The sequence below is a fragment of the Zootoca vivipara genome, chromosome 1 (assembly GCF_965207765.1).
Source record: "Zootoca vivipara chromosome 1, rZooViv2.hap1.1, whole genome shotgun sequence".
Classification (NCBI taxonomy): domain Eukaryota; kingdom Metazoa; phylum Chordata; class Lepidosauria; order Squamata; family Lacertidae; genus Zootoca; species Zootoca vivipara.
Window position 1 is genome coordinate 111452986 of NC_142582.1, and position 23279 is coordinate 111476264.

The 23279-nt window shown below is 42.9% G+C and overlaps 1 protein-coding gene across 2 annotated transcripts in view; it reads right to left on the reverse strand.

Annotated features, from left to right (window-relative positions):
- GALC (galactosylceramidase) overlaps positions 1-18034 on the reverse strand; it is a 35521-nt gene extending 17487 nt beyond the window's left edge. Inside the window, exons 1-7 of one of the 2 annotated variants that reach the window (XM_035107697.3) lie at positions 17527-18034; positions 16342-16410; positions 12176-12239; positions 9974-10087; positions 7661-7800; positions 6780-6818; positions 3738-3865 (exon numbers count right to left, since the gene is read on the reverse strand). In XM_035107697.3, the coding sequence (XP_034963588.3) occupies positions 3738-3865; positions 6780-6818; positions 7661-7800; positions 9974-10087; positions 12176-12239; positions 16342-16410; positions 17527-17820 (848 nt within the window). In that variant the 5' untranslated portion in view covers positions 17821-18034. The remainder of the gene's footprint in view (positions 1-3737; positions 3866-6779; positions 6819-7660; positions 7801-9973; positions 10088-12175; positions 12240-16341; positions 16411-17526) is intronic. The other variant, XM_035107687.3, reaches the window with a different exon arrangement.
- Positions 18035-23279: the final 5245 nt, after the last annotated feature.

Here is a 23279-nt window from a genome sequence, read left to right on the forward strand (position 1 = left end):
GGACAGGGTCCAACAGCTTCTCTGAAATGCGGCACATGGTCAGAAGTCAGAAAAAAAACCTGCTCCTCTGAACTTTTATGTTTGGAGTAAGGGGGAGAAGTGGGAACATGAAAACAAGTTCCACCTCCAAAAGTACAGAGCTGGGGTTATGCAAAGTATTGCTCTTCCTCTGCACCTCACTGGTACTCCAACCAAGCAACTTCCAATGGGTGCAGAGGCTGGGCAAGCCAGCACACCTCCATCTCTTCCTTCCAAATCAGGAAGAAACTTTATTTTTATTTCTTGCAAGCAAGTAAAGTTTTGGAGTAGAGAAAAGATCAATTCAGTAGAAATGTCTCCTGGACACATGCGGCAAATTCAACACCTACTGCACACACAACATTCATGCTAGAAGTGACTATCACAAGCAGAGTTGCTACAATCCAAGTAGCTGACCTCCTGAACAAACTCTATGGAGCCCAACCAGAGCTCTCTATGCTTAAGCCAGTTACTGCAAAGGCTTTGGGGACAAAAGCGAATTCTCTCCTCTCCCGACTAAAGCCCAAACCCATTTTCAATTCTCATTCATTCATTCATTCATTCACAACTCATTTATTCAAGAGAATGAATGAGTACTCCATGGTGAACTTATGGCAAGACACACTTGGCTCCCAAGGCAACATCACTGCGGTGGCAAACAGAGGACATTTCTATTTTCAAACACCACTAACGTTCCACTAGGTGGCCTCTCTGAACAGCAGAAGAAGAATCTGAAGGGAGGGGGAAGGGCTCAGTCGCTAGAGCATCCAATTTGCATGCAGATGGTCCCAGGCTGAATCCTCAGCATCTCCAGGTAAGGCTAGGAGGGAAGATGCCTGAAACCAAGCAGAGCTGCTGTCAGTCAGCATAGACAACACTCAGCTAGATGGACCAATGGTCTGACTCATTATAAGGCAGCTTCCTACGCTGTGTAAATAACAGGGAACTCAAGGGAAGAGGGAGTGTAATATAAATGTTATGGATATGAGATGTATGTAATGATAGAAAAAGAAAATTTAATAAAAAAAATAATAAATAAACAAAACAAAACAAAATGCAGGTGGAGTTTACTGAGCCAGACCATGAAACTACAGGCAAAACACTAAAATCTGGTGCATTTAAGAATTCTGATTTCCTCGTACAATTAAGTGTAAAGGTCCTAGGAGTAGGCATATCATTTTTAAAAAATAAATGGTTATAGTAAGGTTAGGAGGACTTTGCATGAGACTAGTTTTTGGAAGTCTATCTGCATAGCTACATCTGCATAGCCGAGGCCTAAATGAGCATGTTCAGAAAAGCAAGACATTATCTATGGCAATCTTTTCCACCACTCAGTAGCAGGCTGTAGGTTGAGGCTGCGCTGCTCACCTGACCTCTCTCCAGCTGAGTCGCTGTTGCATACTGGAATGGAGAGGCAGAGGAAAGATCAGTGCAGCTGTGACTCAGGTGAGCAGCATCATTCCACACACAGTGCCTGCCACTAATCACACCCAAGTATAAACCTTGAGCTGCTCTTCTCTATGATGCCTAACTACCATTTTTCAATCAGAAAAGTTATTCCACGGCAAGTAATCATTTTGAAAATCCTTAAGTTCTTCTGAGGGCTGACAATGTGTGTGTGTGTGAATGTAGCTAACTAAATTATTAATCCTGTTGAATGAATCCACAATTGGGTCAAATGTGACTACCAGCTGAATCGCTTTTAAATTAGTCAGCAGAGAGTTAATTGTTGCTGTGGCAATTTAGTAACATTAGACAACTCTGCAGAACAGGTACAATAATAGGAAAAACAATGGCCCTGATGAGTGCCCCAGATTTGTTGTGAACCGCCCTGAGATCTACAGATGAAGGATGGTATATTTTTTTTATTATTATTATTATTATTATTATCATCATCATCATCAAAATTCGGGTGCATGAAGACACCATTAGGAGAAGCCAGCTTCTTCCGAACTACTAAAAATATCCCCTAATTAAAATAACTCTTTTGTTTAGGCTAAAAGGTGTAGCTTCTGCTTACTGGTTAATTAGCCGTCACAAAACAGATTTATGATCCAGCCCTATGTAGCCTCACTTAGTTCAATGATGCTTGCCCCCTACTTAAGGGGTACATCAGAAGAGGAACTTTTATTTCTCAAGTTTTCCTCCCAAGAGATGTATGGCTTTAAACAATGTAAAAGTAAGAGCTGCCGCAAAATATTGTTGTGTGGAGTGTTCCTGCTCAGTGCTCTTCACTTCCACCCAGTTTCCCAATTTCTCCCTCCCAAGAACCAGCCAGTATTCCATGGGTACAGAGCATGGCCAGTGGTTGCTGTGCAGGGGCGTGGGAAGGGGGGGCAGGGGGCGCTCCGCCCCGGGTGTCTTCCCTGAGGGGGGAGTGACAAAATCCTGGGCGGGCGCAATCGCCGCTGTGCCGATCGCACCCCCTGGCCGGGCTGCAACGTTGAATCGCACCCCCTGGGCACGATCACCCCGCCCCTGGGTGCACGGCATGTGCGCCGCTCCGGGTGCTCGAGTGCCTAGCTCCGCCGCTGCCACTGTGCTGCTTTGTGGGGTTATCCCCCGGGTATTCCTTAAGGTTCTTTCCTACTTTGGCAGATTTTAGTGCCCCCCCCCAAGCCTGCTGATACCTCTCTCTTATGTGTGGGTTGGGTTGTTTAGGCTACCTAACAATTGTGTTCATACCCGAATGTCAGAAACAGAGGGAATGATGGCACTTCCACAAGCTTATTTTACAGACCAAGCAAATATCACAAACCCAAGGGCGATCGTGCTGATATATTGGGCGATCCCTTTTTGAAATGAGCATTTCCCTGTTGGAAAGGCATGTTAAGCATAGACTGTCACTAGGAATGTCCAAATGGCCATAAATTTTCCGTATACGACATGAATTTGAATATTAAACAGGTGTTGTCTTTTTCAGCACCTACTGAAGACCTTCCTCTTTCAAAATGCCTTTGAGTTCAGCTTTGAATGGGAGTTCTTTAAATGTATTTTTAAAGTGTTTCATGGCATGTCGTTTGCTAGGTTCCTTCGGGAGGAAGGGCTGGGTACAAATTTGATTAATAAATAAATGCAGGTAATGGATACCCTGCTCCCCCCCTCTATAGAGCACCTAGAAGAGTTTCACAGCTAAGAAATATGGAACGCATATATAACAAGGGAAAGGCACACATTAAAAGCACATCTACAAATGAAATTAAAAATAAGGAAATCTGAAAAAAGAGTAACAATACAGTAACAATACAGTAAAGTAGTAAAATATTACTGCTTTAAATATTAAAACCATGTTGAAAGTGAAGTTTACAGCTCAGAGAAAAGAAAGGCCAGAGAGACAGCCTGAAGGATTTCTACAATGAGAGTATACCAAAACCACACTACCACCACCGAAAAGACTGTAGAAGATATATTTAAAAAAGGATGCAGACACCAAAATAAGCAGCAGCAGCAGAGAGACACTAGACAGGTTGCACTAAATGCACAATGTCAAGCACAAGAGCAGAGGTCGCAAAAGGGGCAGCATAGCACCTCAAGTATGAGATGCAGAAATGGCCAAGCTTGGATCCAAATTTCCTTCAGTTAATGGTCAAACATGGATGCAAACTTTCCTCAGCTCATATGGAACTGTGATCAAAGGCACAAAGGAATCACCATCACCAGATAGGCGGGGTATAAATAATAAAATTATTATTATTATTACCCAAGGCTTCCACACTTACCCTACTATCTCAACCGAGTCATTAAGATAGGGATCAACTAGCATTTCATTTGCAATGTCCCAATCGCCATCAGCAGCAATGATGCCAACCTTCCTTAAACCCACTCCGTCCATGGTTTTGCGGAGCACCTTGGTAACAGATAACATTACTTGACAGATACACAGCTTTCATCAATGGGGAGAGTGTGACATTATCTTAACAGATCAAATTAAAGTGTGAGGGCTGTGAAATGATGGAAGAGCTGAGCTTCTACACACACAGTTAATCTGCCCAAGTGTCACAGCTCTCAAATGGAATCCTGAACACCCTTACCTGAGAGCAAGCCCCACTGAATTCAGTGGAACATATCCCTGAGCGGACATGCATAGTTCAGCCAATTAACTGTGTGAAGCCCAGGAAAGGGGCCAGGAAGAGACAGAGCACTCCAATATATACATGAAAGGTACTTTCAACATTTGGATAACTACTGCTTTAAATTGTGCTCCAAAGCTCCCAGTTCCCCAAGTTATTCATGTATTACCAGTTCTTAATCATGGAACCTGTTGTTAAAACAAGGACTTCCGGGGCTTCAACTTGAAGGGAGTGCCTTGGCAGGTGTACAGGTTGACTTTCCTAGCCACCAATTAGCCACAGCTAATTCCCTTACATCTGGTGATACATCTGCCCCCTTCCAACACACTGTTCTGGATGTTCTCCCAAGCCAATTTCAGGACATGCACAGAGAGCAGGGAAACCCCATTGCACAAATAGATGGGACTCATTTGATGAATCTCGCCCATTAAGACACATCATCATCCAATTTAAATAATGTAAGAATTTTAACTGAATTGTTAATGACCGAGAAAGCAGAAACGCTGGAGATTTGAAAATCCTTGGCAGCTCTCCATTCTTATCATTAAACAGGCATGACACCCTGAACTCAGAAGTCAATTAAGTGTTTGAGAACTCCGTTCTACATTCACTTAGCAGCCAGCTTCTAATACCATGTTTTAAAACAGGGGTGCAAAACCTCCAACCCACAGACCTGATTAGGCCCACCAGGTCTTCCCATTTGGCCTGCCCCACAGATGAAAGGAAACCCCTGGCTCAGCTGAAATAGGTTTGCAGGGGCTGCCAATATGTGGTGTCTGAAAAACAATCTACAAAGCACTCTGTCATGGGGTCTTGCAGAATGCTTTGCAATACTGGTAGACTTCACAAGATCAGACAGGTCTTGAATAGTGCTTTGAAAGGTACTTTGTGGGCTGTGAATTTGCCTGCACTGTTTGATTTCAAATGGTGCAGAGTGGAAGGGGTAACTGACGTCATTGTGATGTCAGGTGATTGAGAGGTGAGCAGCCCCACCCACCTGCCAAATTTGGTCTTCAACAATGGAGGGGAGGGAGAAGATCCTCCTGGCCAGATCCAGTTCCCCACCTCTACTTTAAAACAGAACCAGTAAAAAAAAAATCCATTTGTAAAACCCTATTATATCCTTCATTGTTAATCTTGCAATCTCCAATTTTATGCAATGCAGAAATCATTCATACAACATAAACCACTCTACACATACAGAAAAGATGATAATCTTAAATAAATATTTCTGTCTCATACAGATAAGACGTCCCATGAGTTATGTCCATTATCCTACATTTAATAAAGCGGACTAATAATACCACCACCACTTAGAAACTGACTGTAATTGAAGTGCATCCCATGCAGGGCCGGCTCTAGGTACTTTCCAGGGAATAAGCTCCACTGAAGTCAATGGACTTATTTTTGAGTAGATAGGGGGTTGTCTAGTAGGGCACTATGTCGGATATAAAACGAGGATGGGCAGCCAGTTGCCCTCCAGATACTCTTGGACTCCAGCTCCCATTAGCCCCAGCTAGCACGGCCATTGGGTCATGGTCAGAACTGATGGGATTTATAGTCCACAATGTCTGGAGAGTAAGTGGTTCCTCCCACCTTTCAGTTCTTGGCCTATTAGTGCTGCTGTCAAACCTTACTTCAGAGAAATGGAGGAATGTTCAATAAAAGATAAATCTGTAGCAGTGAGACAAGTTAGCTTAAGAGACACATCTGTAAAGGACAAATTTAACTACACTAGTTTTCCTAGCAGAGTTCAGCTTGGGCAAACGTGCATTCAGTCACTTATAACTTTCACTGCAGTCCCTTGCTACCAGACATACACACAAAATACACACTTTTAACATATCCCTTCATTTTACATTATAACTGTAGTAGCATTTCATGTCTTCAAAAATGGGGTTCATTTTAATTTGCTGTGCATAGCAAGACACTCTTTGTCAATAAACACTATGTATTGTATGCAATGGTTGAGCAAGTAGCAGGCTCAAACCATGGTTTAATGGCTTGTTTCCATGAAACTGTGGCTTGTTTCCCAGTTCAGAGGGAATGGGAGACTATGGTTAACTGAAGACCTGATGTGTCTGCTCATACCTCAAAGGGAGGAGTGAAGGGGCGATGTGCACAAGCAAAAGGCTTATTTGCTAATAAACGATAGTTATCGGCCAGAAACTGAAGAAAGAATAAAACCAACACTGAGAATCTAGAGACCCCCTAGTCCAGTGTTTCCCAAGCAGACATCCTCTTGATGTATTGGAATACAATTCCCATCAGCTCCAATCAATATGGGCAGCAGCCAGGGATTATGGGAATTGTAGTCCAAAACATTTGGGAGGCATCAGCTGGGCATGTTTGGATTGCAGCCATTTTCTATGCATCTTTATCCATTAAAACTGCCTTAGGAAGCTTTGCTACCAATTAGCAACAGAACAAAAACAAAAGCAAGAACTGTAGGTAAGCTGATAAAGGTAAGCTAGTGCAAAAATTCTGCCCTCTTCTACACACATAGATACACATACAGAAACACCAGCTGTGCTGTTCTGATGTGTCCAAGCAAAATTGGGAGAGGATGCAGAGGGAGAGATCCTGTTGCACTAGTACAACAACTTAGCTGAATTCTGCTAGAAGTTCTATGTTACACATGCTAAGAATGCATTATTTTAAAAATGGATGTCAATTGATCAGTTGACCTACCTTGATATATTTGCTGCTAAAAGACCGTTCATTCCAGATCTAAAAATACCAAAATAAAATAAAAAAACAGAAGTGATACAAAGGTAAGAGAAGACACACTCAAACCCAATTCCTGGCATGCCCTTTCCTGAGCTTACTGGGCTTAAGCCTGGAGGGCCAATGGGCAAAATGTTTTGCTCCTGGTACTTATGAAGCCTCAGGTTTGTCTAGGTCTGATATGCTGCAGAAAAACTGTCCAGGCTTAAGGATCTGCACTGGAAGCTACGCTCTCTGTCCTGGCCCAACGTGTGGTAATAATGCACACAGAATGAAAGGCAGCCAGTGGTGGATGGCCTAAGGCCCTAAACGGAAGATTGCAATCTACTAGTAAATCTCTGGGTGATTAAAAGTAGATCAGCAACAAATTCTGACTACCAACTGTTCAACTTCAACAACAACAACAACAACTTAAATGAGGAAAGCAGGAAAAGGAGGACTGAAAATTGGGGTTAGGTGGAGGGAAGGAACATAAGTTCAGTGCAGTTCTGGTAGTAAAGAATGGTTTAATTGTAGCGCCTTCTCCAGGTGTTACAGGTAGGAAAAAGGATGCATGTGTTTGCGTATAAATGTGTACACAAAGGAAATGTACGTATGTCTTTTGTACCAGGCTCTGACTGGTGGATCTTGAGGTTCTAGGACAAAAAAACAAGGCAAATCCCATAAGCCTAAAGTGTGCGCACCTTTGTTTCCTAATCATTATTTTAATAATTGGGGGGAGGGGTGTGAAGTAACCCAGTGGATTTTTTAAGGAAAATGGTCGAAGCAGACTTGTATTGGATGACTTTGGAATATCTAACATGAATCATGTTCAAAAGTATTTAAACAGGAATTCCTTTACTAACCCCAATGTAGTCAATGTCCAAATCATGAAATCTTTTAGCGCCTATAATCCAGGACACAATATAATAAGCAGTCACATCCGGATGATCATAGGGCCAGTTCTCACCCCTCCCAACCCATCCTGGGAAAGCCCAGGGCAACCCTGTAAAGAGGAAAAAACAAGCATAAAATTAATACAACGGAAAAGCTTAGCACACAGCCCCTATTCTCAAAATAGGACAGTTCAAACTTAAACCTACCCTGCAAGAGAGGCATTTGGGGTGTGCTCAGGCTACAGAACAATCCATACATTTCTTTGCTTGTGTCTGAGGGAGGCCCTCTCCTGCAGAGTGCAGTGCTCAACTGGGTATAAAGGGGTGAGATTATCTGCTAGGTATCCGTGTCCCAAACTATGTAAGGCTTTGTACACCAGTACCAGCCTCCTGAGTTTAGCCTGGTGTCTAGCTGGCAGCCAAGGAGATTAAAAAGCAAGTTACACTTATGGGGATGTTAATCCCAAATCCAGTCTAACAATCATGGCTAGAAGCAGGTAGGGAAACTGGTTTGGGCTAACTAGAATATCTGCACTAACTATTGGCTCTAAGGGCATGCCCATATGAGACATGAGGGAGAGGGGAGAAGAGAAGCACATATGCCCAGATAACAAACCAAACCATGGTTTGGCGATCAGGCAGCACTAAACATCAATTTTCTTTCGTTGGTAAGTTTTGATTCAGTATTTCCACGCTTCCCCACAAATATAACTATAAATCATCTTTTCGTTCTCTCCAGAAATGTGTGCTGACAAACAATACCCTCTGCTACTGGGTCTTCCCTTTCTTCCTCCAGCAAAGCTGTGGGCTTAAGTGCCTGCGGAGAAAGGCTGCAACCAACAAACACTCAAAGGCTCAGCCAGTCCAAACTGCACTCTTTCTGCTATCAGGCCCTCCTTTACTGTATGCCACAAAACAGTGCTTTTCACCCAGTGGTACACCTCATGGAGTTATCAGGAGGAACAATTACAGTCAGGTGAACAGCACTGCTTCAGGCTCGTCCTGGGCTTCCTTCATATTCGGAGTGTGCACTTTCTCAGAACTAATGCATTTTTCATGAAGCACTCAGGAAATGACAAGTTGATTGTGTGGGCAAAGAAATGCAAAAACAGGAAGGTGAGGCAGCATGCCGTTGCAACTGGCACTTCTGAAAGAGGAAGATTCTGCAATGCATGGGAAATCTGTGTTGCCTAACTCTGTCATGGGAAGACATTTGTGACATTATGAGTGGAAGGCTTTCAAAAGAGGCAAACGGCAGCTCCAGGCATCTAGTCTTCCTCGTTGGTTGTCAGCCCTTCCAGGTAATGCTGATTTTCTTTGGGACACCCTACAAGAGACTATACAATGCACTGCTTGCTCTTGGGGCTTCACCTCAGTCCCCAACCAACATCACAATTTAATTTTTCAGAAGTGTTAGAGGTTCCTGCATATTGTATTTTTACAAACTGGCTGGATTTCTTCAATAAGGTTTCCTTGTCAATTGCAATGGTAATTTTGGTATCAAAGCATGCGGTATACAGTATTGGAGTTTTATATAAAAATAATAATGTTCTCTTAACACTTCCATCACACTACATCCCCAAAACTTCCCTTTCAAATTTAAGAGGATTTTATTATAAGTTTATATAACAGAAATGATTTGGAATGGATGTGGGGATTCAAACTACAAAATCCCTTAAGTGTGTGTTAATCATGGGGTGCTGACCGAAACCCAATTTTTAGTGAAGGGGGGGAGTATTTTGGGAGAAGTAAAATGTTTACAGTTTAATCATTATATAAAAGTCTTCTCTCTTTTTTTAAATGAATGAATAAATAAAGCCTGACAGGTCAAAATTGCTCCATCTGGCCACCAACTCATTCCTATGTAAGCAGTAACAACAGCAGAGGATGCCTTCTTTTCTCCCCCACCCCCACGGTTTTTTTCTTGGTAGAAGCTCATGGCTAGTGAGGAAAGAGAATAACCACCAGCCTAGGTTTGAATGACATGCAAAGCCAAACACTGGCTAACGTCAGCACAGGATAGGCCTGAAAAGCATCCGCTCCTCTCTGAGAGCTTGCAAATTCATATGGTCCTGGTAAATCACAGTTTGGGCTTGCAAAGTTGTGCGAACCCAACCTCTCTCAAACACACAACACATACTCTCCAAGCTGAGTAAATTATTATTATTTAAAGCATGCTGCATGTTACATTGGAACAAACTGGTTTAAAATGAATCACAAAGGTACTCTCAAATTACAGGGTAAGAAGGACAAAACGTCAGCTCACAGGTCTGCAGTTCTTACCGATCAATTTAATATTAGGGTTTCTCTTTTTAGCTTCTTTCATCAGCCACCATTCATAGCCCCGGAAATAATTTTCATCATCTTCATAGTGCATGTGGGATGGTTCAGTCCCATCTACAGAAGGAAAACAAAACTGTAACTCAGCAATGTGTGACACATCCTTTGCTACATCAATCTAATACATTTCGTAAGACATGTAAACTATATGTGTATCATGAAAGTGGACATGCAATATTATTCTTACACCAATTTTAGCACCCTGGATAGCATCAAGAGAAGAAGGAGATTAACAACAAATGCAGTTCTCTGTACTTATACACCTACATTAAGAACCTTGATCTTCTATAGACATTCCAATGCCTATCCTGTAATCACAGGTTGTAAGAACTTAGTGAGTGGAAAGCTATACTTTAAGTCAGGTTGTTCTGGGGCTTATCTGCTGAAGAATCACAAGCACATGAAACATGATGGCAAAAAAATACTAAAATCTGAAATGTAGACGAAATGTGGTGCCCAGATGGCACCAGGTTATGTTGCGGGGTTCTTCAAAAATCATAGCAACCATTTTTTGATAAAGTCCAAAGATATTATAAGCTGAAGTTTGGCATTCACCCACTCATGACTCTGCACTGAAATAATGCTAATAAAAAAACAATGCTAATTAAATGTTCTAAATATAAATCAGCTGTACCATCCAGCTTACGCAGTGCTTTGCCAGCCCAGGATATGCATGCCTCATTTACAAGGCAAACTATTCTCTGTTTATGATCTATGTCCAGTTGCATTAGATTGAGAGCTTCATGTAATATGGAACAATAATAACACCATTCTAACTATTCTTAATAGCTACATCTGTCAACCTCAACATCCTCCAGCTACATATATAGCAATAATAATATTATTAACACCATATCTATGTCACCTAATTCATATAAAATACCTCTAAGCAGTATACAGCAAATAAAAAAACCAAAATATGCAATGAAACCATAAATACAACTCAATAAAACACTGATCTTTGTTGATCAGTAATTGGGAGCCCCACACAACACCTCTCAGCTTCCCGTTTCTCCCCTAGGAACAAACAAACAAACTCACAGGTCACCTCAGCATCTCTCACAACAATGAAGATCCCCTGAACATGCTGGTCTCACCCTTGTCTCTCACTGTAGGTAAGGTCACCTTTGGCCCTCTAGATGCTGCTGAACTACAATTCCCACCATCTCTGGCCACTGGCCAATGCTTCCAGGGGCTGATAGGCATCGTGGTTCAACAACATCCAGAGAGTCAAAAGTTCCCCACACCTGCTGTAGGGTGTGCGGGCAGGCGCCAAGATGTGAGGGAGCCTCCTCAAGCTGTCCACAGCTGTGTCCTATTCAACAGTGGATCAGCAGCCCTCCACACACACAGGTCCAGGCTACGGTATAATTTGTAACAGTAGGAACTTGGGGGGGGGGTGTTTCATATATGCTTCCGCCTACCCATTTAACAGCACCTTGATATGCTTACTTGGAAATAAGTGCTAATGAAATCAATGGATTTACAGCAAAGTAAAGCATGTTTATAGCAGGAGGACATCCAATTTTCTGGAGATATTCTCCAACTTAATATGGAAACCACTAGGCAACAGCTCCCCCTACCATGCAAAAACAAAGCACCATACACACAACAATCTTAATAATATTGATGATGATGATGCTAATAATAATAATAATAATAATAATAATAATAATAATGTGCCACCCATCTGACTGGGTCACCCCAGACACTAGGGGTGGCTCCTAACAAAATATTAAAAATGCAATAAAGCATCAACCATTAAAAATTTCTCTGCCTTCAGATGTCTTCTAAAAGTCAAATACTGTAGTTATTTATCTGTTTGACATCTGATGGGATGTACACACAGGTACACAGAACAGCTGGGGGGGGGTACCACCCCCACCCTGCTTATCAAATTATCAACATAACTCTGGGGAAGGGCAAATATATCCCCATCAAGGGGCTTGAGAAAAATCTCCACGAGTATTTTGTTCCAACCATAACAGAATCAGTTTTCCAGAACCTAGTAAAGAGGCACAATCAGTATATCATGCAAAGCTCGTGGTGAGCAACTTGGTTGACAATGTTTAGAACTAACCAACCAGTAATTACAGCATTATTACAATGTTTTGTGGTTAAATCTCTTTCCTCAACAGCTCATACCTGTGGACTGTGCATCTCCGCCAATCTCCACTTTGAGGATTTGTAAAGCGGCAGCAAAATTTGGCTTCAGGGGAAAAAGAAGAGGAAGCAGTGTTAACATTTATGCTATGCATGGATCACAGTGTATCATGTAACTAGGAAATAATTTGCAGTCATGACTGTGGTACTGATTTATCACATACTACGATGCTCAACAATCATTACTTCTTTGATTGAAAACAGAGATTGTGTTTGCACATGATATGCCAAAATAGTGGCTGTGCAAGCATACACTGCACATAATAAGTCAGACTTCAGAGCCTTTGAGACGCTGGCAGTCAATATCCCGCAGAGGATCAGTTCTGCAGTGCTAATGGAACTAGTCGCCCAGCAACACCAGCACTAGGGAAAGGGATTTTAATACATCTTTACAAAATAACTTGGTACAGAAGCCTATTATGCCTTCACCTTTCATCAGCCTTTCCCCTCTCCGTGTGCTGCAAAAATGAGCCTTGTGGCCCTTCTGCAATTGTTTTCTCCCAGCTTTGCTCATACAGTTGCAATTACTTCAAATTGCTTCATGTCAAAATGTAAGTAGATAAATAGGAACCACTACAGCGGGAAGGTAAACGGTGTTTCCATGTGCTGCTCCGGTTTGCCAGAAGCAGCTTTGTCATGCTGGCCACATGACCTGGAAGCTGTACGCTGGCTCCCTCGGCCAATAATGCGAGATGAGCGCACAACCCCAGAGTCGGTCACGACTGGACCTAATGGTCAGGGGTCCCTTTACCTTTACCTTTACTGTGCCTTCCTACAATTAAGTGGAAAGGGAAACAGGCTATGAAACACACAGCACTTTCTCCAGGCTGGAAGGAACCCCACAGCACCGCCCTGAGCCCTTGCCAGGATCATTACATTGCTAATTACCAAAAGCAGAAGAATAATTTAGTTGCTCATTTTATCTCATTCCCTCGTTCTACATATATACCGTATATATATATATATATATATACACACACACACATATATATACTGTACATACTATTGTTATGCAAAATTTTGCATATTGCAAGGAAGTTTCTTCTGCAAGGTCAATTATTTTGCAGCTTAATAGATTCCCTCAAAGAACAATAATCCCAATTACATAAAATAATCGCCTTCAATATTTTTTTAAAAAAATTATTCACAGAAGCACAATCATAGAATCGTAGAATGGTAGAGTTGGAAGTAATCTCAAGGGTCCTCTAGTCCTATTAGCCCTCAAAGAAGCCACCCAGCACAAGTAATAAGCAAAAAAATAGCCAATAAGCAAAAAAATAGCCATTTGCCATGGTTTTGAAACTTGCCGGCTGTCTTCACATAGTAAACAGTGTCACGTAGTAACTACAAAGAGGGCTTAACCTCTCGGAACAGATTCAAATGACAATTCTGCCCTGCCAATCTGATTGAGAAGATGTTAAAGAACTTGGTTGTTGTTTTTTTTGTAAACCTCTTACTTCTTAGAAATTTATTCTCCAGCATCAACAACAGGGCTAGCCTGACCTGATGGGGGACTTCCACAGGGCGGAGGGGGGGGGACACAGGATGCAGGAATTTGAATTTCAATCCAAGTCATCCCTGAGACTGTTTTGTGTGCAGTACTATGACTTTGTAGCAAAATCGCAAGCTGGATTTCGAAAAGGCAGAGGAACCAGAGACCAAATAGCAAACATGCGCTGGATTATGGAGAAAGCTAGAGAGTTCCAGAAAAACGTCTACTTCTGCTTCATTGACTATGCAAAAGCCTTTGACTGTGTCGACCACAGCAAACTATGGCAAGTTCTTAAAGAAATGGGAGTGCCTGATCACCTCATCTGTCTCCTGAGAAATCTCTATGTGGGACAAGAAGTTAGAACTGGATATGGAACAACTGAGTGGTTCAAAATTGGGAAAGGAGTACGACAAGGTTGTATATTGTCTCCCTGCTTATTTAACTTATATGCAGAATTCATCATGCGAAAGGCTGGACTAGATGAATCCCAAGCCGGAATTAAGATTGCTGGAAGAAATATCAACAACCTCAGATATGCAGATGACACAACCTTGATGGCAGAAAGCGAGGAGGAATTAAAGAACCTTTTAATGAGGGTGAAAGAGGAGAGCGCAAAATATGGTCTGAAGCTCAACATCAAAAAAACCAAGATCATGGCCACTGGTCCCATCACCTCCTGGCAAATAGAAGGGGAAGAAATGGAGGCAGTGAGAGATTTCACCTTCTTGGGCTCCTTGATCACTGCAGATGGTGACAGCAGGCACGAAATTAAAAGACGCCTGCTTCTTGGGAGAAAAGCAATGACAAACCTAGACAGCATCTTAAAAAGCAGAGACATCACCTTGCCGACAAAGGTCCGTATAGTTAAAGCTATGGTTTTCCCAGTAGTGATGTATGGAAGTGAGAGCTGGACCATAAAGAAGGCTGATCGCCGAAGAATTGATGCTTTTGAATTATGGTGCTGGAGGAGACTCTTGAGAGTCCCGTGGACTGCAAGAAGATCAAACCTATCCATTCTTAAGGAAATCAGACCTGAGTGCTCCCTAGAAGGACAGATCGTGAAGCTGAGGCTCCAATACTTTGGCCACCTCATGAGAAGAGAAGAATCCTTGGAAAAGACCCTGATGTTGGGAAAGATTGAGGGCACTAGGAGAAGGGGACGACAGAGGACGAGATGGTTGGACAGTGTTCTCGAAGCTACGAACATGAGTTTGACCAAACTGCGGGAGGCAGTGGAAGACAGGAGTGCCTGGCGTGCTATGGTCCATGGGGTCACGAAGAGTCGGACACGACTAAACGACTAAACAACAACAACAACAACACATATACTTAAACACTTAGCTGAATTTTAAAGTATTATCTTATTAACTTTTTTCTTGTACTTCGATGTAGATTGTACCATTATTGGGAATAGTTTGAAATAAGGTTTTCCCCCAACCTGTTTGATTTAACAATTCTTGTTATTTTCTGCTCCAATCAATAAACTTTGAAACTGGGGGAAAAATGATAATGGAGGAAATATATATTTATCCCACAACTTCCAATAAAGGGTTTCAGTTTCTACATCATTCCCATTTGTATCCCACCTCTGGGTAGTTCCAATGCCCTCAGAAGGCTGTGTGAGGGGCAGCCCATTATTTGTAGTAGTCCCTAATTTGTGGAATTCTCTCCCCATAGAGGTGCATTTGGCACCCTTGTTATAGTTTCTGATGCATGCTGAAGATGCACATCATCACTGTAGCCTTTGACGTACATCTTTAGGATTCACTCTGTTCTTTTGACTGCAATTAGTGTTAAACAATTTTAATATAGTATTTTAAGTTGTTGAGGTGCACCCTGGAACCTGATGGTGAAAGGCAAGCAATAAATTGAACTAAAAAGAATTTTGCCTGAAAAGAAATAAAAAGCTTATCATATTCCTCAACACCATTTTGTCACAAGCAGCACAAATAATCTTGAAAGCCTCATTATCACCCCATTCATTTACCAGGAAAGACCATAAATTTCCCAGGCACTCCAGAAAATGACATTCTTGCTATGAAAAAAGCCCCAGCACTGTGCTGTTCACCTTATTCATTCACCATTTCAGCATTGCCCAAATACCCAGGCTGTTTCTGTAAGTACATTTCTTACATTCTATTCTGAACTGCAGTCTTTCATCAACATTCTTAATGTTGAAATGAAAAGCAGTACATCTCAGTTTCACAGGTTTTATATAAATTTAAGTATGGTAAAGAATACTTGTCAGCACATTAACACATGGAGCAGCCCTTGAAGGCAGCCCAGAATGTAGCTGCCAGAGCACTAAGTGCCACGTCAGTTATGAAACACCCTTCCTTACAAGAATGGTTGAGATCTGCCTTACTTTCTTTTCAGTGCCAACTAAAGACATATTTGTTCCAGAATTTGGAGAGGTTGAGAAAGTCAGTTGACACCCAGGATAGAAGCACCTATATGGAATTTTGATTATGCATTTTATGTGCTCTGGTTCGGCTATTTTTATGTGATGTTTTATAATGCAACAGCTAACCCTAGGATATCTAACAAGGCTGGATGGCTAAAACATTTCTTAAAGAAATTAAAAAACGGTCAAAAAGAGGTTGATTCAATGACTGCCCTAGGTCAAAGTCTACAAGAACAGCAATGCCACACTTACCTTAAAAAGATAATCCAAAATCTGAGAGCGATAAGGTTCTGGGTAATTCACCAAAAGCCGGGAAGTAGCCTAGAAAAGAAAAAAAGGAAAATGCTGGAATTACTGTTTCTATCTCTATACCGTAAAATGTAAAAATCATACACTCCATAATCTGATAGGTGATTGTTGCACACACACCTGGGCTCACAACCCAAACCGGAGCCAGTTTCACCAACCCCTGTTAATTGTTGTTGTTTAGTCGTGTCCGACTCTTCGTGACCCCATGGACCACTGTCCAACCATCTCATCCTCTGTCATCCCCTTCTCCTTGTGCCCTTTTGCATAGTCAATGAAGCAGAAGTAGACATTTTTCTGGAACTCTCTAGCTTTCTCCATAATCCAGCGCATGTTTGCTATTTGGTCTCTGGTTCCTCTGTCCCTTCGAAATCCAGCTTGCACTTCTGGGAGTTCTCGATCCACATACTGCCTAAGCCTGCCTTGTAGAATTTTAAGCATAACCTTGCTAGCGTGTGAAATGAGGGCAATTGTGCGGTAGTTGGAGCATTCCTTGGCACTGCCCTTCTTTGGGATTGGGATGTAGACTGATCTTCTCCAATCCTCTGGCCATTGCTGAGTTTTCCAAACTTGCTGGCATATTGGGTGTAGCACCTTAACAGCATCATCTTTTAAATTTTTAAATAGTTCATTAGTTATTATTAAATTTATATACCGCCCATCGCCCGAGGATCACAAAGTGGTTCATAATATAAAACCAAAAACCAAAAATGTGTAATGTAGCAACGGACTGGAACAATAAACCTCCCGACTAAACATCAGGAAGAACTTCCTGACCAGAAGAGCTGTTGGACTGAGGAACAGTCTCCCATTTCGTTTTAATTAGTTTTTATTGGGGGGGGGGGGTTGTGTTACAAAGCAAACAGATACACAGGGTACGGTTATAAGCAGAGGTTGGGTGGCCAGCTGCCCTGGATGCTTTATAGCCGAGACTCCTGCATTGCAAGGGGGGTTGTACTGGATGACCCTTAGGAGTCCCTTCCAACTCTACAGTTCTATAGGATCCCCCAGCCCCCACACACGCGCGCGCGCATTTCCCGCGCATGGACCCTCATGGACCGGGGTGAGGCGCCTACAGACACCTCCCCACCTGCCCCCGGGGGTAGCGGCAGCCACCGCCGCTCAACCTACCCCGCCACCGCTGAGGGCGCCGATGCCGTCGAACTCCCAGGCCAGCCCCACCGCGTCGTCCAGCCGGTAAACGCCGCTGGCCGAGGCCAGGCTGCAGCCCAGCAGCGCGAAGCCCCACAGCCCCCAGGTCATCCTCGCACGCTGCGCTGAGACGGGGACAGGGCAGGACGAGACGAGACGAGACGGGTGAATGAACGGCTGACCGACCGGCGGGCCTGCCGCGCTTCCAGCCTCGGGACGAAGGTGCAGCCGCGTAGCCTCAGCGCTGCTCTGCTTCCGACCGGCTCCTGTCATAAATCCTGTCAGCAACGGCTCGAGCGGCTCGAGGCCTCCACTCCCCCACCCGAGCACGGTCACGTGACGCGAGGTCACCTGACGGCTGCGTCGCCGTTGTTGTGTTTCGGCGAAAAGAAAGAGAAGGTTTTTCGCGCGTTCCGCGGAATGCTGTTCCCGGCCGCTGCCACCCCGCCCCCTTCTTCACCTCCGATGACGTTCCCGCTGCGTCATTGCAGTCACGTGAGGGGACTATCCTGTTGATGCTGGGTGGCTTTTGAAGTTTTTGTTTTTGTTTTTGCTGTTAGGAGGATTGCGCGCTGCAGGCTCTTTTTTTCGGCTGTCTAGCATCCCACGGCGATTTGTCTTTACTTACCCATGTGCAAAGCTCGCCCTTCCTCCAAGAAGCTGGCTGGGTGTCCTTCGTGGGCTGTCAGCCTCCACCTTTACCTCGCAGGGTTGTTGTGAGGACGAGATGGGGAGTTGGGGCAGTGAATTCTAGAACTGCAGAGTTGGAAGGGACCCTACCCCCTGGCAATGCCGGAGTCTCATCCCGTTTGAAACTACGTATATCCGTATAAATGGCAATAAAATGAATGACTGGCATGCAAATAAGAAGCTCTGGATTCTTTTATCTTCTGCACGTGCACACACACATACCACCACTGCCCTCCAGTCTTATCCCAATAATTCTGTGAGGTAGGATTGGGCTAACTAACCTGAGAAAGGACTTGAGCTTCGTGGCCTGTGTGATTTCAGCTCAGGTCTCCCTAGCCCTAGTCCTGGTAACGTTAAAAGAAGGCTTGAGTTCAGTGGGGCTTGCTCTCGAAGGAAGTGTGCATAGGCTTATACCTTGATCCTATGCACATTTACTTGGAAGTAAGCCTGTTTTCTCTTTTAGGGAGATGATGGGAATCCCCCTCCCAAAAATATTTGTGTGAACAAGTGTATACTGCTGTTCTAAAGGTCTCAACCCCTCCCACTGGTCTATAGAATAAACTGGGAAAACCAAAGAATTTTAATTTTACCTTCAGAAAGTGTCAGGAAATATAAAATATGTATAATATATAGATAAAATAAATATATATACAGTACTGTAATATAACTGCAAGTACTTGGCAATCATTTTAATGATTTCTATGCAACATTACACACATTTTATTTACCATGCAAACTAAATTGTGTGAATTTAACCCAAATATATTTTGAATTCCCAAGTCATGTTACAACTTATTAGTACCCCACATGTTCGGAATTTGAGAACTGAAAAATTCAACACACCCAACAAGCATCTTGCACTAGAGATCCCCAAAACATGGAGCCAGCACAGAAAAGTAGAACCATATTCACTGTGAGCTTAAACATCAAGATTTGGTTAATCTGATGCAACCTGGTTTCCTTTCATTAGCTATGTGAATACGCAAACACGTACTCCATAAGCCAACCAGGTTTCTCCATGGCGTGGGAATTTGCTACAGTCTTATTGTACTATATTCACTTTATTGATGTGTTATGGTATAAATGTATTGACTCTGCTCTGAGTTCACCACTATGGTATTGGTTGATTCATTCATTGTTTTGTATTCAGGCAAAAATCAATTAAAACATAACAGATCAAGGCTTGGTGGTTTGTTTTTGTTTTGTTTTTATGCAATGCTTCTGCTAATTGATGTACATTCCAGCTGTTGAATGTTGAAGCCTAAGCTCATTATTTTAAATTACAGGTGTGCACAGTCAGCTAAGTGTCATTCTGGTGCTAAATATATACTGTAGTGTAAATACTTGAGATTGCACACAGTCATGAATCAGTCATGAATCATATGTGGCTTGCAACATATATGCCAATCAAAAGTCGATTATCTCTTGGGAAAGTGAGACTGGGAACTATTGTGTTTGAATCACCACAGGGTGATCAATTTATATAATAATAATAATAATTTTTTATTTATACCCCGCCCATCTGGCTGGGTTTCCCCAGCCACTCTGGGTGGCTTCCAACAGAAAAATAAAACACAGTAATCTATTAAACATTAAAAGCCTCCCTGAACAGGGCTGACTTCGGATGTCTTCTAAAAGTCTGGTAGTTGTTTTCCTCTTTGACATCTGTTGGGAGGGCGTTCCACAGGGCAGGCGCCACCACCGAGAAGGCCCTCTGCCTAGTTCCCTGCAACTTGGCTTCTCGCAACAAGGGAACCGCCAGAAGACCCTTGGTGCTGGACCTCAGTGTCCGGGCAGAATGATGGAGGTGGAGACGCTCCTTCAGGTATACTGGACCGAGGCCATTTAGGGCTTGAAAGGTCAACACCAACACTTTGAATTGTGCTCGGAAACGTACTGGGAGCCAATGTAGATCTTTCAAGACCGGTGTTATGTGGTCTCGGCGGCCGCTCCCAGTCACCAGTCTAGCTGCCGCATTCTGGATTAGTTGTAGTTTCCGGGTCACCTTCAAAGGTAGCCCCACGTAGAGCGCATTGCAGTAGTCCAAGCGGGAGATAACTAGAGCATGCACCACTCTGGCTAGACAGTCTGCAGGCAGGTAGGGTCTCAGCCTGCGTACCAGATGGAGCTGATAGACAGCTGCCCTGGACACAGAATTGACCTGCGCCTCCATGGACAGCTGTGAGTCCAAAATGACTCCCAGGCTGCGCACCTGGTCCTTCAGGGGCACAGTTACCCCATTCAGAACCAGGCAATCCTCCACACCTGCCCGCCTCCTGTCCCCATTCAACCTCAATCTGTTAGCCACCATCCATCCTCCAACCGCCTCCAGGCACTCACACAGGATGCATTACTCTATCAGTATGCATTACTCTGTGAATTTTGCACATTTCTTTTAAGTCTGGGATAGCCAACATGGTGTTCTCCAGAAGATCAGAAATTTGATTCAGTTTGCATTTTAATGTGAATCTACCTAATTTGTATTTTCCAAAATGTGCAAACTGAAACTCAGCCATCCTTCAAGATTCACACTTCTCTGAATTTTGTAGTGCAGTTTTCCAGCCAAGTAATGTGCACAAAAATGAATAAGCAAATGTAAAGTGTGCATAAAAATGCATATATTTCTGAAAATTGGCAAGGGGGGTGGAATAGCTCTGGGAAAGGGCCATAGCTCAGTGGCAGAGCATCTGCCTTTCATGTAGATCCCAGGATCAATCCCTTGCCTCTCCAGGTAGGGCTGGAAGAGATCCATTCCTGTAACCCTGGAGATCTGTTGGCAGTCAGTATAGCTCTGGGAGGAAGACTTTTCATTGCCTACAGACAGCCACCCAATCTTAAACAACTCCTCACCCACAATAATACCACTACCAGACTTAACATGGATACTGGTACCAGAGCCTGCAATAAACCCAGATGCCAACTTTGCTGCCACATACACCCGGACAACACCATTACTGGCCCCAACAACATCAAACATACCATCTCAGGACTATTTAATTGCTCATCTTCTAACATTGTGTATGCCATCAAATGCCAACAGTACCCTTCAGCTCTCTATATTTGACAAACAGGCCAAACTCTACGCCAAAGGATAAATGGACATAAATCTGACATCAGGAATCACAAGACAGAGAAACCAGTAGGAGAACACTTCAATCCCCCAGGACATTCTATACTACATCTCAAAGTAGCAGTCTTATTACAGAAAATTTTCAGAAACAGACTGGAAAGAGAAGTTGCTGAACTGCAACTCATTACCAAGCTTAAAATCATGGAGAGACCTGGTCTGAATAAAGACATTGCCTTCTTATCTCATTATACATGATAAAGCTTTCTTTAGCCATCTCACCCCTTGCTTTTTCCTGCAAGACCAATTGCAGTTGTTAACAATCGTCAACAGGTTTACCACTCCTATCAGCCAATCACCCATTCCCACCACCCATCTAAGTAATACCCCTCCCCACCCTCTGACTATACTTAAGGGTCTGGTGACTTCTGTTTCAGTGTATCTGAAGAAGTGTGCATGCACACAAAAGCTCATGCCAATGACAAACTTAGTTGGTCTCTAAGGTGCTACTGGAAGGAATTTTTTTTATTTTTTGTTTCGACTACGTCAGACCAACATGGCTACCTACCTGTAACTAGTGTAGACAATAGTGAGCTAGATGGATCAATGGGTCTGAGTCTGTATACAGCAGCTTCCTACGCCCCTATGAAAGTAACATAGAAAAATGCATTCAATTAAGAAAAATGTAAACGTCAGAGAAAACATGCTTTGCGTAAACATGTGTATTAGGTCAACCCACATAGAAAATGTGTAAACTAGGAGAGAGAGAAAGACCCTGAATCGGGTGTGGAAATGTGGAGAGCTAAGCTAAAGAGGAGAAAAATGAGAAATAGAGAGAAACCAAAATTGAGAGCTTTCACCATCTCTAATTTGGGCTTTTCTCCCTGCCCTTTGTTCTGCTCTTTTGCCCCTCCTAGGCTCTGTCTCCAAGCCTGTATCTGCACTGTTGTCTTTTTAAGGTTGGTAATCCTTTTTGGTCTCCATCCCAGTATCAATATTTTTGCCCAGAGGCTGTGCTTGCTTTTCAATGCTTTTCCTTATCCTCATTAGACAGATTCATTGATTAGACAGATAAAGGTGTTGATTAATGTACAAATCAAGCTTCTGCTTTTACCAAGGCAAATGGGTCGATGAGTTTTCCTGAAGTCATACATTGACAATGTGTCAAAACTGGGTAGATAATTGCTTCTAATCTACTACAGCAAATGGTTTAATGCCTTGTATATTGCAAATCAAGGATGAGTGAGGCAAGCCCAAGTAACAGAATCATAGAATGAGTTGGATGGGACTCCAAGGATCATCTAGTGCAACCTCCTGCAATGCAGGAATCTCAACTAAAGCATTCGTATCAGATGACCATCCAACCTCTGCTTTAAAACCTCCATTGAAGCAAAAATTGGGAGGGGCACAGGAAATGGAACAGAAGCCCTCCACTGCAATATCCTGTGGCACTGAAAGACCTTTTTGATTCAGAGTTTCATTTCTCATTTCCAAAGCCAGATGTAATGGAAAATATAGTAAATAGCAGCTTCTGCTTTCATGCAACATGAAATGTTGGGAGGAATTTTGTTAAGCTTCTGTTAAGCAGAAATGACACATTCCTGCCCAAATCCACAAACTAATAAACTGTTAAAGAGGCAGAGATGCAATTATCTTAATCAGACTGTCAACTCAAAGTTTTTTCCTTGTGGAAGGAAACTATCTCCCTCTCTCTTTCTTCCTATGCACCCCCTAAATTTGCCCTCCAGAGCACATTTGGAGATGGTGTGGGGCAGAGGAGAGGAGGGAAATTCCCTTGCACTAGCACAAAAAATGTCGGTGAATGCCGCCTATTGATTCTAATGGTATTAAACACACCCAGATCTGTCTTGGATTGTGGTCAAGGAGGATATGTTCATTTGTTAGCCAGCTATGAAATAATATCTTCTGAGAAACAGATTTGTTAAAAAATTGAGAGTAAACTTATTGTCAAGTG